Source organism: Tubulanus polymorphus, chromosome 2 (genome assembly GCF_964204645.1).
Source record: "Tubulanus polymorphus chromosome 2, tnTubPoly1.2, whole genome shotgun sequence".
Classification (NCBI taxonomy): Eukaryota; Metazoa; Nemertea; class Palaeonemertea; order Tubulaniformes; family Tubulanidae; genus Tubulanus; species Tubulanus polymorphus.
The window spans coordinates 9,104,056-9,120,075 of NC_134026.1; the positions used below are offsets into that span (position 1 = coordinate 9,104,056).

General features: G+C 37.8%; 2 protein-coding genes across 2 annotated transcripts; one reads left to right on the forward strand and one right to left on the reverse strand.

Moving 5' to 3' along the window:
• The first annotated feature begins 5,096 nt into the window (after window positions 1-5,096).
• LOC141899887 (p21-activated protein kinase-interacting protein 1-like) lies at window positions 5,097-12,550 on the forward strand. The gene is made up of 10 exons (XM_074786492.1): window positions 5,097-5,274; window positions 6,663-6,828; window positions 8,095-8,215; window positions 9,003-9,130; window positions 9,936-10,018; window positions 10,099-10,161; window positions 10,756-10,853; window positions 11,127-11,229; window positions 11,888-12,044; window positions 12,393-12,550. Exons 1-10 carry the CDS (start codon window positions 5,200-5,202, stop codon window positions 12,512-12,514), a joined length of 1,116 nt encoding a protein of 371 aa, XP_074642593.1. The 5' UTR covers window positions 5,097-5,199; the 3' UTR covers window positions 12,515-12,550.
• An 844-nt stretch (window positions 12,551-13,394) lies between these two features.
• Window positions 13,395-15,924, reverse strand: LOC141899813 (transmembrane protein 14C-like). The gene is made up of 4 exons (XM_074786356.1): window positions 15,742-15,924; window positions 15,524-15,625; window positions 14,701-14,788; window positions 13,395-13,924 (listed from the first exon to the last, which is right to left on the reverse strand). Exons 1-4 carry the CDS (start codon window positions 15,815-15,817, stop codon window positions 13,882-13,884), a joined length of 309 nt encoding a protein of 102 aa, XP_074642457.1. The 5' UTR covers window positions 15,818-15,924; the 3' UTR covers window positions 13,395-13,881.
• Window positions 15,925-16,020: the final 96 nt, after the last annotated feature.

The window sequence follows — 16,020 nt, forward strand, 5'->3', positions numbered from 1 at the left end:
ATACCCGTATCGGATGTGTTGGAATGAGACCGCCGAAGATACGATAGCACTAAGATGGAAGAATGCCTTCTGTCAACCGCAATAGATGTTGATGGGTACCCCCCTGATAGTGACCATATGGAGATGGGGACTTGTTGGGAGGTATCCTGAAACTCTATTCGATGCAACTGATAGTTTGAAAAACCAGCAACTGGTATGCTCTGGCCGAGATGGGTGATATTAATTCACCGATTCGTCAATTAACGAGGAAAAAGGAACAACTATATACAGCCTACAACAACGATCTAGGGCGTTGCCGTTTCAACGGGATGGAATTATGCTCGATGATTAGTCATGCGATTCTGGCCATTGTTAGTGGTGTTTGTCACTCTCGAAGACCTGTTATATACTCTCAAACTTAAGTGATGAAGGGTGGACAAAGACACCTGGCCAATGCGATACGAAATATGAAGAAAAGTGATAATTTCCGTAGACATTTTAGCGGAGTAAAGCCGAGTGTGTTCAAGATGGCTCCCGTGTAGTTACATTAACATTCGATGGAATGTTGTTCGCTCAAGCCGTAAGATGCGAATACATTACTGTTCCGTTTCTATATTAACTGTGGAGAAAAGACTCCGATATAGTAACCGTAGTACTATAGCGTCTATGAATAGCGAGCAAGTATTCAGCTGAACATACATGTGTTTTGCCGTACTATCAACGTAGCAGTACGCGCTTCGAGGAACTGCGGTGGATGACGTCATTCGTCCGTCCATGACGTACCTTGTTGTGTCTGGTAGCTGTTGCGTCACTTCGCGGTAAATTCTAAACTCAAACTGTGAACTGTTTTGTGCTTAACTTTCGAGTGTTTAGTGTGCGGGGACAGCGGTCTCGAATGAACTTTTTTCCGATTGGGTATCCGGAACTTTAAATGCGGTTTTATGATATACTATATCATGAACTTTAATATGCGTTGTAGTGTCAAACTCGTTACTCGTTATAATGAATTGTTTACTAATGTTCTTTTTCAGGATTTGTTCTAGAGGTATCAGCGGGATATTCACGAGTTGGTTTAAATTCAAAATTTCGGGACGAAATTTAAACTGGATAGGGAGTGATGATCCGCAGCAAGATTCCGTAGTAACTAAAAAATGTTTGTAATGATGGTTTTGTTTGCGTTGGTGGTTTCTTTATGGGTATCAGACAGCAAACGATGTGTGCAAGTTGTTGTTTGATGCTTTGATCTACCAGCGCTGACAATAAATCAGCCAGGGGTAAAAATAATTCTTCCTCGGTTCTTGTGCGTCGATATCTGGCAAACATTCAGAATTATTTTTAAAAACTTAAGGATAGACGGAACTGTAATTGGTTGGGTCGGAACGATGAGGTGCTTTGATAGTGTGGTTTGTGCAGGGATCTCGCTGTTACTTCTTGATACTCCCGACTACTTTCTATAAAAGGAAGAACCGGAAGTATAGGGAGACATGGTTGTTTTGCTTTATCCTGTAGTATTATAGAGTTAGTTAAATTATAAATGAAAATTGGTATAATAAGTATAGAATGATTTTAGATTTGATAATTAATTACATTGTATTTCTGAATCAAAAGTTTACTATTGTTGATTGGAAAAAGAAACGATGAGTTTGTTCCATAATCTAGGTGAAAACTAAGTTTTGAAAATATATCTAAATTAAGTATCCTGGATGTTAATTAAGGACAAGACCTTTATAATCGCTTAAGTTTTATGGAAGTTTAATTGTGGCAAATATCAATACTAGCTCTCTAAGGTTTCTGTTGGTGTACATGTCTGTTGGTAACTCGTAGAGAATAGCTGCTCTCTCAACGATGATGAGTAGGGAGTGAGTAAATCAAAGCGCGTTATGACAGGAGGGTTGGAAAGAAAAGTTACTTTGGCAAATCAGTTTCTCAAATAATTTTAGATTAGCGAATCATTAAGGCTAATTCTACATGTCCAAAACCGTCATGACAGCTAGGTTGCTGCTCCTTGCCAAAAGTCGAACGGGAGAGTCGGCATTCTAGGAATGTCGATCTTTTCTATAAAAAGAGGCCCGCAGTCTTGAGAAAGCAGAGTTACCAGGGACGCTCGTTATAGATACTTGAGGTTTGGGTGGAAATACCAGAATTAAGACGGGTTACCAACAGTAGTGTACAATAGGAATTTGGAGTTAGGAATTGGACTGTGTACTATCTGGAGTTATTACTATCATCAAGGTAAATAAAATCTATATTATTATTATTATATTCAATCGGAATTTCGGCATTTTAGTTTAATTAGTTGGGTTTGTGCACGGACACGTTCTCTCGCCAGGGACCGATCTTTACGTTTTTTATTCAACGATTAAGGAGAGGATTGTGACCGGTGTATCAGTATATACATGAATCAGACGTGAAGTTTTTTTACTATATTTCGAAATGATAATCAATTCATTTCAATTACAGGAAACCATATTCAACTCGCTACATGACCCTCCGACAACATCATTCTAAAATGCTGAATTCAGTTTTTAAAGAAGGAAAGACGTAAGTTCATTCTCATCTTCTATTGCTAATTTCTTAAAAGAATTTCATCCATGTTATATTCATTGTATTAAAATATTTTTCAGGTCAGCAGTAACGTATGTTAATGACGTTTTGCTTAAAGAGGCCATTTGTTTATTGGTGTCAACCTACCGAAATATCACATACAACGAGGCTGATATTCTTGGAAGAAGAACAGAGGCCAAAAAACTAAAAGATGTACAACGACTAATGTCCAAATACTTCTTGCCAGATTATTGAAGAGTGAAGCAGTTTTCGATTCTTAAATGGGAGCTGTTGTAGATTGGTTATCCCGTAATGATTGTATTCTATGGAATAAGTTTTCTTGTTGCGATGAATTTTTGGATTGCTAGAGATGGTCTTTGCTGAATTTTGGTAATGGTTTTAATTGGAACCAGATTGTGACATGGATGTTTGAATTGTTGAAATGCTGTCCAGTCTTCTAATAGATGTGTGTAGTATATAGCCTATAGAAGTTCTTTGCAATGATGTTTCAGAAGTTATGAATGATGGTTGAAAGATTCCAGCCGGGGCCGAGATGGTATTGTAAATTGTTGTTAATTAGTGGATCGTTTTATCTGCCTGGTTTGTTGTCGATGTCTTATGCTGTGTACTACTTCGTGTTAAATATTATTTTTGTATTGTGTCTTAACAGACAAGGGCGTTTTCTGTCATCCAATATGAAATGATAATTTTTGGTTCAAATTATGATACATCTATCCGGAATTGGGAAATATTGCTGAAGAGTAAAAGGGGAAATATGAAAGAATTGATGATAACCTTTTTTACCGTGTAAAGTAATAATTAATAATTAAATGATAAGTAATAATTTAGTTTGGCGACAAAGATTTAGTAATCTAAAATGCTAAATTGATTTCGAATTCCAACGTATGTTGTTTATGTTCAAATATGAATAATATAGTCTTCGAATGTAATATGGTTTACAGATTTTGATAAATAAATAACTGAACATAATTTCACATATATACGATTTGTTTTATGTTTTAAGGGGACATAGCCAATTTGGCTTTTAGTACGTACATCCAGCCATCATTGTACGCATATTGTTGAAATAATAATTTCTTGTTGTAATTTTTATATATGGCAAAAATGCATTATCATTATGAGCATGGGACTCAACATTGACAAAGTGGACAATTTCATTAGTCCTCTCACGGGACAGTGTGTTGAACCGAGTCCTCTCACGTGACATTCTTTGAAACCAGGTCCTCTCACGGAACAGTAAGTTGATTCGGGTCCTCTCACGGGACAGTGTGTTGAATCGGGTCCTCTCACGGGACAGTATGTTGAATCGGGTCCTCTCACGGGACATTATTTAAAAGCGGGCCCTCTCACGGGACAGTGTGTTGAATCGGGTCCTCTCACGGGACAGAGTGTTGAATCGGGCCCTCTCACGTGACATTATTTGAAACCAGGTCCTCTCACGGGACAGTGTGTTGAACCGAGTCCTCTCACGTGACATTCTTTGAAACCAGGTCCTCTCACGGGACAGTAAGTTGATTCGGGTCCTCTCACGGGACAGTGTGTTGAATCGGGTCCTCTCACGGGACAGTATGTTGAATCGGGTCCTCTCACGGGACAGTATTTAAAATAGGGTCCACTTACGGGACAGTGTGTTGAATCGGGTCCTCTCACGGGACAGTGTGTTGAACCGGGTCCTCTCACGGGACAGTATTTAAAATCGGGTTCCTTCGCGGGACAGTATTTAAAATAGGGCCCTCTCACGGGACAGTGTGTTGAATCGGGTCCTCTCACGGGACAGTACTTAAAATCGGGTTCCTTCGCGGGACAGTATTTAAAATAGGGTCCTCTCACGGGACAGTGTGTTGAATCGGGTCCTCTCACGGACAGTATTTAAAATCGGGTTCCTTCGCGGGACAGTATTTAAAATAGGGTCCTCTCACGGGACAGTGTGTTGAATCGGGTCCTCTCACGGGACAGTATTTAAAATCGGGTTCCTTCGCGGGACAGTATTAAAAATAGGGTCGTCTAACGGGACAGTATTCAAAATCGGGTCCTCTCACGGAACAGTGTGTTTAATCGGGTCCTCTCACGGGACAGTATTTAAAATCGGGTCCTCTCACGGGACATTGTGTTGAATCGGGACCTCTCACGGGACGGTAACTTGAATCGCGGGTTCCGTTGTAAAATCCTGCGTGAAAAACGTGCATTCATATCCCCTATTGTCCCCCTGGCCCTGCAGTAAATTAGAATTTTTCGGTAGGCCCTTATGTATTTATAAATGAAATCAAAATGGAAAATGTAATAATTACAATCGATAGTTGAATTTATTTATTCATAATCGTTATAGGCAGAATACATAAGAATATATAAGGGACTCGAAACCGCTAGCATTGGAATCGACGTTTCATGTAAGAATTCTACATTTGTCCCGTGAGAGGACCCATGTTTCGTCACAGGCCCGGGTCCTCTCACGGGACGCTGCAGTTAAACTCATATGGATTTTCACTTGCAACTCTTGGAGGAATCCCTTTTCACGCAGAATGTGATGACGTAGTAGGGAATTTCCGCATAAAACTCCTACACTTAGCTCACGTTTCGGTGACGTAGTTCACGCGGCTCGTAATTCGGGTACATGTGTAGCCGAACTAGAGGTAGAGATAGAGATAGAGTGGTAAAATGGTGGAAGTGGTAGCAGGTTGCTATGAAGAACTGACTCTAGCTTATAAGCTGTTCAGCGAAAATCTTAACAAGGTTATCCCTAAATTTTGTAAATGAATTTAGAATCTAAATTTTAGGTCTTCTAAAAGAGTCTGTTTCCCCGGCAATCGTCATGATTAAATAGGCCTATGCCCAAGTGAAGCAAGTCATAGACACAGGGGTTTGGCGATGGGCTTGGATTTTATTTCCGGGTTGTTGATAATCTCGCGAGAATGGCGCTAAATATGAACTACGAATAAATTCAAAATATCACGGAAATACCTTGTGTTTATATTGTTTATTTATCCGCTATAAAGTTTCGATAAACAATTGGTCGTTAAGGATCATTATCAGACGGTCGTCACGCTACTATATAAAATCACAAGGGATGAAACGCCTTCAGAGTTGTGCCAGCCAGAAAGTTGGGACAGTCACGTGACATTCTGATGATGTCATCACATTTAAAACTTTAACATGAAAAGTTAACATATTCACAGACTAATATCAATTGTCAGATGATGATTCATATGAAATTAATAACTTATAAAGAATAAATTATGATCAAATATATAATTCATTAAAAAAAATTGCATTTGAATGTAAGTTATTCTCAAATATTTTTCGTATCATAGTTTCCATCTTAGATGCTTCGGGTTTGCATTCATTCAAATAAGAAGCGCGACTGTCACGTGACTGTCCCAACTTTCTGGCTGGCACGAATTGAACTGCGTTTCATCCCTTGTTATTTTATATAGTAGGCCTAAAGCGTGACGACTGTCTGATGATGATCCTTAACGACCAATTGTTTATCGGAACTTAATAGCGGATAAATAAACAATATAAACACAAGGTATTTCTATGATATTTTGAATTTATTTGCAGTTCATATTTAGCGCCATTCTCGCGAGATTATCAACAACCCGGAAATAAAATCCAAGCCCATCGCCAAACCCCTGTGGTCATAGAGTAAGCTTTTTACAACTGTTGATGAAGATGGTTTACAGGTTGATGGTACAGGGGCCTGATTTCTTTCCATAGGCCTAGATCTATAAGAACATTTTTTTTAAGGATTGGCCTCCTTAGAAGGCTCATTATGGGGAAGACGAGAATACTGACATATAGACCTATCTTGAAAAGAGTATATTAGGCCTATATGTATGGGGTTGAAACCTGTCCTTTGGTAATGTTGACAGAGCAGTCACAATGTGGTCAGAATAACCAACGCAGATTCGACTATGTGTCTTTTAGTGAGATTACTGTTAGGAAAAATAATATTTGCCCTAGGGAAATCAAGATTGTGTCCGGTTTCCAAAAAATGAAGGGCTACCTCACTTTCTAATTCAACTCCATGGGTTTCAGCCCCTAAAATAAACTTCTTAGCTATCAATTCGTTTATTGTGGGATTTTACTCTTAACCTATAAGATATGTTGTCGTTTTTCAGGAATGGAAATTGGAACCAAGTTTTACAGATCATTCGCACACAGGCTGCGTGAAAGCCTTGGCTATATCGCCGAAAGGAGTCCTCGCGACGGGCAGTTCCGATGAAACCATTAAATTATTTAATGTACGGAAAAGGGTTGAATTAGGATCGCTAATGCACCATGATGGTAGGTGGTTAAAACACATCTATCCAGTTGCCCCCATAATTAAATCTTTTTGATCTTAAAGTTTCACAGATATTTACTTCTAATTAATTAGATAGAGATTAATTTAATAGAACTAACTCCAGCTAATTAGTGCTGCTATTTACTCTAGGACTCTAGTTTTTGATTGGCTAAAGTAACACTAAAACTATTCCAATAACTATGCCAATGTTAAATTATGCACTAATAAGTGGACTAATTATATTTTTAAGTTTCCTTTGATTTGGTTAGATAGATAGATAGATAGATAGATAGATAGATAGATAGATTTATTGCTCACAAAATTTACAAATTTGCGAAGAGCAAAAGCCAGTTACAAGATACATTAGGCCTATACAAATTACAGACAATGAAAATTGACAGTACATACAATTGGTGGGCATATGCAACAAGTGCATTATCTGGCATTTATGCACTTAGGTAACAAAGTATCTTAAACATTTCTGTATATATAAAATGAGGTTTTTTAATTTCACGCCAGTTGTACAAAATAACTCTTTAAATTTATGCAATGTAGGATTGTTTATATAATATTGCTTGACATACTTCTTGCGCTGGTCATTGAAAAAAGGACAAATAAATATAAAGTGAAATTCATCACATACAACTCCCATATCGCACTTAGTACACAGCCTGTCTGCTCGGGGTATACGATTATATCTCCCTTTTTCTATTGGGAGGGGATGGTTGGAACATCGGAATCTACAAAATGATATCCTTAGATGATCAGGTAATTCAGATAAATAGTGTTCAGAGCCCCATTCAGTTTTAAAAATTCTATATGAGTCGGCAATATTAGAAATCTTACATTGGTTATCCCAGTTTTGAAAGTATTGGTCCCTCAGTCGCAAAGAAAGGCTGTGTGCTGCATAATCAGGATTAGGGGGATTAGCGGTGGATCACGAGATTTTAGTGAATTATAATTACTCAAGGACTGATTAAAAGTTTTTGATCTACACACAACATCTGATAAAGTAATGATATAGAATTACTGATGATCAGTAATTCTATATCTTATACTTTAAATCTATATTCAATAATATACAAATGAATTTCTAAGTAAATTATTTAGGTGATGTTAATCCAAATCAAAAAGCATATTAATTTCGGGGTGGGGGGGGGGCAATTGTCCGAGGGTCAGTTATCCGGGGAAATTGTCCTAGAATCCCCTTTTTATATTCTAATCATGCGAGATCGGAAATGAGATTTGATGTGTGTTTGATATTTCAGGTACTATCAATTGTATCGACTTTTACAAGAATCGTTTTATGTTCAGTGGTAGTTGTGATGGTACCATAGGTGTGTGGAATACATCAAATTGGGAGTGTTTGAAAACATTACGCGGTCACCAGTAAGTTATCCCGTAGAACTCATTCTTCCAAATCGATCTTGCATTTTGGTACCTGATTTGCGTCGCAATAAATTTTAGAGACCCACTGTACATAGTTTTTTGCATGTACAGAATTCTAGTCTTCTAGCGCATGGTCCCGATCTAAGGAATAAAAGCCACTCGCTCGAAGGGCAAGCATATCTAAAATTTTACTTGCCCCCTCAGAAATCTACGTGGCCTAAAGATTTAGCTGAGCTGGAAAAATCAAACGCTATTTCAGGAAAATGTTTCAAAAAGATTTTTGCTCATAACCAGGTCTTTCGCCTTTGTTTTCCCATATAAAAACCAAAGGTCTACAAAAGCTCATTTATTACCAATGTATCGATTGTGATAAGCTTTGAGACATAAATATGCACTATGCCAGCGGACAAGTGATAATGATAACATACTTGCCCTAATGAGAAAAAGACTTGTATATTATAGTAGTATTTATTTATCATTTGGTTGTTACATTATTACATGATTAATTTTATATGATATACAGTGAAAAAATGTAACAAAAAAATGTGGGATAGACAGCTTGTCCTGGCAAGTTAAATAACTGCTTAGATAGAACCCTGTAGCATTAGAAAACAGAATGTTTAAGACCTGAATTCTGGTATACAGATGATGATGATTTGTATAATGCCCCTATTGGTGTTCTTATGTGGGTTCCATTGCAAATATCACCCTAGCCCTGAGTTTTTGTATCAATGGCTTTCCCTATAGTCTACCAATAACTGAATGTGCATATTTTGATTTATTACAGGGGATCTGTGCATAGCGTAGCTGTGCATCCGAGTGGAAAACTCGCGCTTTCGATTGGGGCTGATAAAACACTGCGCACATGGAATCTGATGACGTGTAGAAAAGCTTTCATAAAAAAACTGAAAAAAGGTTTGTAGACTTTTTGGCGGTATCGATCTTTTGCCTTGGCCCACCCCTCATAAAACTGGTATCGCTGAAGTAGGACTTATGGTTCCCGGTTGTAATTGGGTTGATCCTTTGACCATTTTAGTGCCCAAAAGGGTGAATTTTTTGCCTGAAGCCCATGACCTGTAGCTTCCGAATGGTTTGCCATTGAAATTTGTCATGGGCATTCTTTTATTGATTTGAACATTGTTTTACCCTTGGAACTGCGACAAGAGGCACGATGGAGTCATATGACTTGCCCTAAGACCAGAATAACTCAATCAGCTGCGGGCGATTTTCTCATCGATTTTATCGCTTGGAGTAGCTGACACTAGGCGATGCTATTGAGGTGATCTTCAAGCGTCGCCACTGACACAAAAGAATCTAGGACAATTGCCCCTCGGACAACTGCCCCCGGACAATTGAAACACTGTCAAGCATAAGCGGGTGTTCAAAATTTTTGACTTATTTAATTCTAAAAAGGTTGCTTCGGAAAATGGGGGTTTAGAGCCCTTAAACCATCCCCTGGATTGGCCCTGCTTGACGTGAAAAAAAATCTGGAAAATGAAAAATCCTGTTTTATTTTGTCGCTAAAAGGGCAATCGTTAGGATGAGCAAAAATGACACAACTTCCAGGTGGGTAATTTGGGTTCTTTCTACAATCTGACCCCTGAGATTGTTGCAAACATGACTTTCTTTTGGATGGATCATTAGATTGTGGTGAACGTTTGGGACCCTCAGAACATATTTTGTTGACATTGTCAGTTGTACGGAATTGTTATATTTCTAGCTGCAAACCAGTTACTGTGGTCTCCTGATGGTGAAAAATACATTGTAGGCATTGAAAATTCAATTGATATCTTCCAAACTGCAGTAAGTCATCTATTCTTCAATCCATCCAATCAATTCATTGCGATATTTCATCTTTCTATAGTGTATGATCCTTTTTTCAGACAACTGAAATAGAACACACCATAACATGTGACAGTAAAATTCATAGAATTGTCTTCTGCGGGGTATGTATCACTCAGTATGACTGTTCTGGAATGCAGTGCTGGTCAATCTAATCAATTCTCCGATGGGTTAATGTTAACCAATGATTGTTTGACAATTTTGGAAATATACATGTAGTACTACTCTTTTTCACATGAAATCTTTCTGTAGCCTGTATTGGTTCCAGATTTGTTGCTCTATCTCGCAACAAGTGTGCTATCTTATGCCACTAACAAATAGCCACCAGCTATCCAAATAGATGGTGTGCCTATCAATAGGACAACTCAATCAAACTTCAGTTCATCTTCAATTATCAACTTTCATCTAGATCTTTAGCCTTCCGCATTAGAAATGAAGCAAATTATGTCGCTTTATTAACTCAAATCTTTAGGGTTCAAATATCGCACGGTTTTATCCATTTGAAAAATTTGAGAAATTGTTGATACCGGTAGATTTTAATTGAATCTTGAGAAGAAATTCTGCATCGTTGTTTGAATATGCACTAGCCGAAGGATGCTCACTCGGCAGTATCAGATAATCCTCGATTGCCACAATTGAATGTAGAGCACTGTCCTGATTTGGGTACAAATTTCTGATTTCACGATTTCATCTTGTAGACGAAACACTTACTAGTTGCACTAGAAACTGGAAATGTGGACGTGTACGATATAGAAACAAATGAGCGAAAATTATCGGTGAAGGCACATAGTTGCAGGTACTGAGATAAAATCCCACTATCTACAGATTAAAAGAATTTAAATACAAGAATTTATTTATTCAATCTAAAATATATAGAATACACGATGTTTCGATCTCACCCTAGAGATCATCGTCATCTTTCTAATTGCAGGTACTGTTATTTCTAATTACCAGTATGCATCGTTTACAAAACAGTGAACCTTACATTAAACCTTGGAATGATTTTGCTGCAAAATTTACGCCATAATATGTTGTGTCGTATGCCTGATCTTTTCATTTCTATTTCCAGGGTGAAATGTATGTACACATTGGAGTCGGGTGAAATTGGTCATGTTTTATTCACCGTATGCAGTGATGGATTACTGAAAGCTTGGGGTTTAATCTTAGATAAGGTATGTCATACAGGGTAAATCAAAGCAGCGTAATAAGGTTTAACTGGTATCAGTCCAGACTTAAATCTATTCCATTATTTAGTCAAGTCACACTAAGGATTTATCAAAACATGTATCTTTGGTATAGCCTATCATATGTAGAATACACGTTTTATATCCGGATTAAACTTCTTCGGTGCTGACAGTTCCATACTCTACAGTGCTGGAGATAATTCATAAATGTTGGAAAATTTCACCTCGGTGCATTGTCTATCAGACACAGCACTACATTGAGTCTACCCTGCAGTGCAGTATATCATAAGTTATTAATGTTTACAATGATTGACAGGCGTTTACCATCGTTCCATAGATATTTCATCTAATTGATAATGACATGGACATGCCGCATCGTGTAGTAGGTTTGGTTCACCACATACCGGTAGTAGAGTACAGGCACTGAGCAGATTTGGAGGATTTCGCAGTAGTCAACCAAGCAAAACACCCCCACGATATACCGCCATACTCTATACTGCCAAAACCATTCCGCATTCTGCGCCGATGTGGCAGGTATATCGGGGGTTGACTGTATTACGAATACAAAACATTTTCAGAATACAATTTTTAATGGGTGCACACAGTTTTATAGATGATAATTAATGGCTCTTACTTGATATTCTAGGAGTCGATAGAAATGAATTTTCTGGCCGAGGTCGATACGTCGTTTCGTTTAATGTGCGTTACGGCATGGAATACGGTTGCCAATGAAACTACGTCAGAAAGAATTGAATCCGTTAGTGCCGTCGACTCGGCAGAAAAGACAGTTTCAGAAACTAGTGGTAAGTTGAGTGAATCTCATTTAAATATCTCTTTCGCATGGATGAAAATGAGTCATTAGGGACTTGATGGAATTCTGCGCAGCTCATGACAGAACGTACCAGAAGTAATTTTATGTCAGAAATATTACTATGTTGTTCCTACAGTAGACTCCACTCGAGTCGAATCCCATGAACTTCAATAACTGTTGAACTCGGATGGTATGGTGACACTATTTATGAAATACATAATATCCTATTCTGTTATCACTCAAGTCGGGCACATTTTTACTGTCCCAAAAGGAGCAGAGTCTGTAGGCTAAAGGGTGACTTGGGAAAAATTCTCTAACCAATTTATTTCTTGTTATTTAGTCAAAGTTCAAGCTAAAAAAAGGAAAGGCAAGGTCGAAATTGAAGAAACTAATGGTAAATTGCAGAAAAAAAGCAGGAAAGATAAATTAGCCGAAAGAATACTTAAAGCACATGTCACCTGAGATTTAAATGTATGTACCCGTACATATGTTTTTAGAAATAAATTTGTATATATTGTACACAAAATTTAGAAGTTGGTTCAAGTTATCAATGCCACTCTACCTGGTAAAGTTCACCCTTATTAGTATGATTAAGCTTGATACACTGTATTGATCTCCAGGTTATATGATGAATTCCAAATGTACCAAATAGAAATTTAGCGAGGTACAACATTCCCTATTTGTTACCATTCTTGAACCCACTATCAGACGTATTAGGTTTCCGATTAGTTGAAAGGATAGAATTTCAGAGGCAAGAAAATTCTCGGACAGTCCGTGTAGTGACGGGTGTTGTGATAGGGGTCATTCATTTATTACGTACGCATTAGGGGAGGGGGAGGGGTAAGTGCAATTGTGTACTGTAATGCTTAATGTATATGAAAAAATGGCCGATTTTGTGTACAGGGGGAGAGGGGGGTTGAAAAAGTCAAATTTTATGCGTACGTAATAAATGGATGATCCCATACAGAATTTGATGAAATATTTTAGGCCAGCCGTAGCGAGGTATATTTGTTCCTGCCAACTCCAGTCGCTGTATGTGCTACTTATGAAAGCACAATTGTATGGTGTATTTTGACGAATATAGTAACCCACAGAATGTATCATTTGCCATTTTAAGACAAGCTGACAGGCTGGCCATAGTGCCCCTTGGGGCTCTCGTCTTTCTGGGCACATGACAATCCAAGCCATCTGTGGCAATCGAGTTTCCTTAATCGAGCAAATACAGAAGACCCAACTGCATAATGGATAGAGGATCCATCTACGACAAAAAAAACCATTCTGCATATTTGTATAATCATTTCTTTATTCATTCATATTTGTTTAAATAATTATAATTGTTGATATAAAAGACATTGATAATCTATACATCGTACACATTTACACAATATTCTACAGGAAAATGCAGCACAAAAATTGAAAAAGGCAGCTGCTTGGTATAATAATATACTGAAAAAATCGTCAGTGTATCAAAACGATCAACATTTAAATTAAGTTGATACAGAATATGTTCGAAGGTCCAGTTTATTTCTTTGGTTATATTCAAATCATACGTCTCGCCACCTGAGCATGACATGTCTCAATGGGTTAATCTCGAAAAAATATTTTCTTAAGTTTAAAGAAAAACCAACAATTATGAAGATAAACTATATTCTATGAGCGATTTTCAAAACAAGAGATGCCCATACCCCGCAGCCCATCCCCGTATCAATATGAATGAAAGATAATTGTCCAATGACATTCCCTATAATCAAAAGGAATGTTCATAAATCTCAGTAGTTGGTTGACGAAGGCTCATTTTGCAATGATTATTATATAAGAATCTGATAAATTTACTGCATCAATCTACAGCCCAGACGTACTGCCATTAACACACTGAAAATAGAAACAAGATATATGTCTTTTCTTCCAACAAGTAACTGGCTCTTCATAGGGGGAATACAGAAGAACCTGCTTCATTCGAATCATTTGGGACGAAGAAAAATTCATCCGGTTTCGGGAAATCCGGATAAAAAATCATTTTCGGGTATATTAATGAACTAAAGACTGTAAATAATGTCTGGATTAGACCAAAATCTGGATTAGGATTAAGCCGATTCGGATTCAGCAGGTTTGACTGTTGCTGCTTCAATTAATGATACAGACTGATATGAATCAGAATCTTAGGCAGGTTTCAATTGAATATATTGTGTTTTATAGACTGGTGTATATATAACCTAGGGGTTAACTTAATGGAAAATGAAAAGTTTAAGATGAGTAAACTCCTGGGTTAAAGTTAATACCGGTCTATCAAACCAGGCCCTGGATTACAAACCCTTTACCAGATTTATACAGATCATGCTATTCTGGAATAGGTAGAGCATGTTCTGGTTAAAATGAATGCCAGAATAGTATTCCAGAATTGGTAGAGACCTGCCCTAAAATGCCAGTCTTACACAAGTTTCATTACAACAATTACATTGATACAAGGCCAGTGGAGTCCTCTTTATAACCCGGATAACCGTCAACCTTATTTCAGTATCATGAGAATACATTAATTAAAACCTGCCTTTTGATACCATACAAGAATATTGAAGAACCCTAAAATGTAGAACCAGGCTCTGTCAGAAGCTGAAGAAATGTATTTGCTGTATTACAGTATAATACCATACCTGACAACTGCAACCATTCCAGCTGGCATGAATTTACCAGAGTTCACGAATCGGAAACCCATCATACCAGATAAAAACACGGATGTACCTGAATTGAAGAGGTGAATTACCAAATGTATTTGCGATTTGCGAAGGGATACCATTAACTTTTCCCTATATTTCTCAATAGTTCAGTTTTGAACGCTTAACTGCAATATTAAATGTTAGCATTATTAAATTTTACGCCGTGCCTACAGTACTGGTACTCCGCTATACTTAGTAATTCTAAGTAACAAAACCCCCGAAATAAGGACTGGAACACACAAGTGTACTCATAACACAAGTGTACTAGCGGAGTGTCTTACCTTTGGACCCATCAGGGCAACCAACTGAACACGATTTTTCTTACTAGCCTTACCCTTACCTACCTTAGTATAACGCATAACTTAACCCTAAAGCTTACCCGAAACCCTATTCTCTGGACCCTTTGCTCAACCTCTAGCCACTAAACCCTCACCCTCTGGACCATCTTCTCACCCTCTGGACCATCTTCTCACCCTCTAGACACTAAACCCTAATTTCTCTGGTGTGTTGAAAAAGCCGCCATTTTGTTTTACCGGCACTCTGAATAGGATTGAATGGGATATTACTGGTACCAGGACTATGAACACTTTGTAAATTTCAACTCTCAACTATGGGCGATTGGTTTCGAAGCTATATTGGTATTCTGCTAGTATAGTCATAGTGCTGGGTTCAAATCCTGAATTTCTCTTCTACTTTTCACCAGCCGCTACATATAGGCCGACACCAATCAGGAGATACCGTTGTTAAACAGAGCTCTTACCTAGAGCAAGATGGACATTTTGAGGATTTTCAGACAGCTGGAAGGCACCTACACCAAGTAAACCTCCACAAACTAAACCAGAGAGTAATGACATCGTACTTCCTGAAAATGAGATAATGAAGGGGCGGTTCCTTAAGAAAACATAAGAACTTAGCTAAATTAAATAAATAAAAGTCAAAGTGGCAAAGCCAAAAGAAAAAGATAAATCAAATCCATACCTGCTTTAACGTAACCGAAGATTCCGCCCAATGCAATGAAAGCTGCATAGCCATAACCAATGTAATCAACTGACATATTTGCAATGAGATGTTATCGACGTGGACGATATATATAGGCCTATAATGATGCTGTCAAAAGATGCCTCAAAAAATTTTGAACTCGAATGCGGATGTAAAGCGGAAGTTATTAACAAGAAAAATATGTTTAATGACGATGTAACGAAAATGCAAAAATGTATTGACTTCAATTAATTTTTATTCTCATAGTCTTATACTCAA

Excerpts from the sequence above, each read along its gene's own strand:
- LOC141899887 (XM_074786492.1), top strand. The coding sequence starts at position 5,200 with ATGGTGGAAGTGGTAGCAGGTTGCTATGAAGAACTGACTCTAGCTTAT. Across the intron at positions 6,829-8,094 it reads ATCGCTAATGCACCATGATG|GTACTATCAATTGTATCGAC; the intron begins GTAGGTGGTTAA and ends TTGATATTTCAG. Across the intron at positions 10,854-11,126 it reads GTGAAGGCACATAGTTGCAG|GGTGAAATGTATGTACACAT; the intron begins GTACTGAGATAA and ends TTCTATTTCCAG.
- LOC141899813 (XM_074786356.1), bottom strand. The coding sequence starts at position 15,817 with ATGTCAGTTGATTACATTGGTTATGGCTATGCAGCTTTCATTGCATTG. Across the intron at positions 14,789-15,523 it reads AAATGTCCATCTTGCTCTAG|GTACATCCGTGTTTTTATCT; the intron begins GTAAGAGCTCTG and ends TCTTCAATTCAG. Across the intron at positions 13,925-14,700 it reads GGAATGGTTGCAGTTGTCAG|TGTGTTAATGGCAGTACGTC; the intron begins GTATGGTATTAT and ends TTCTATTTTCAG.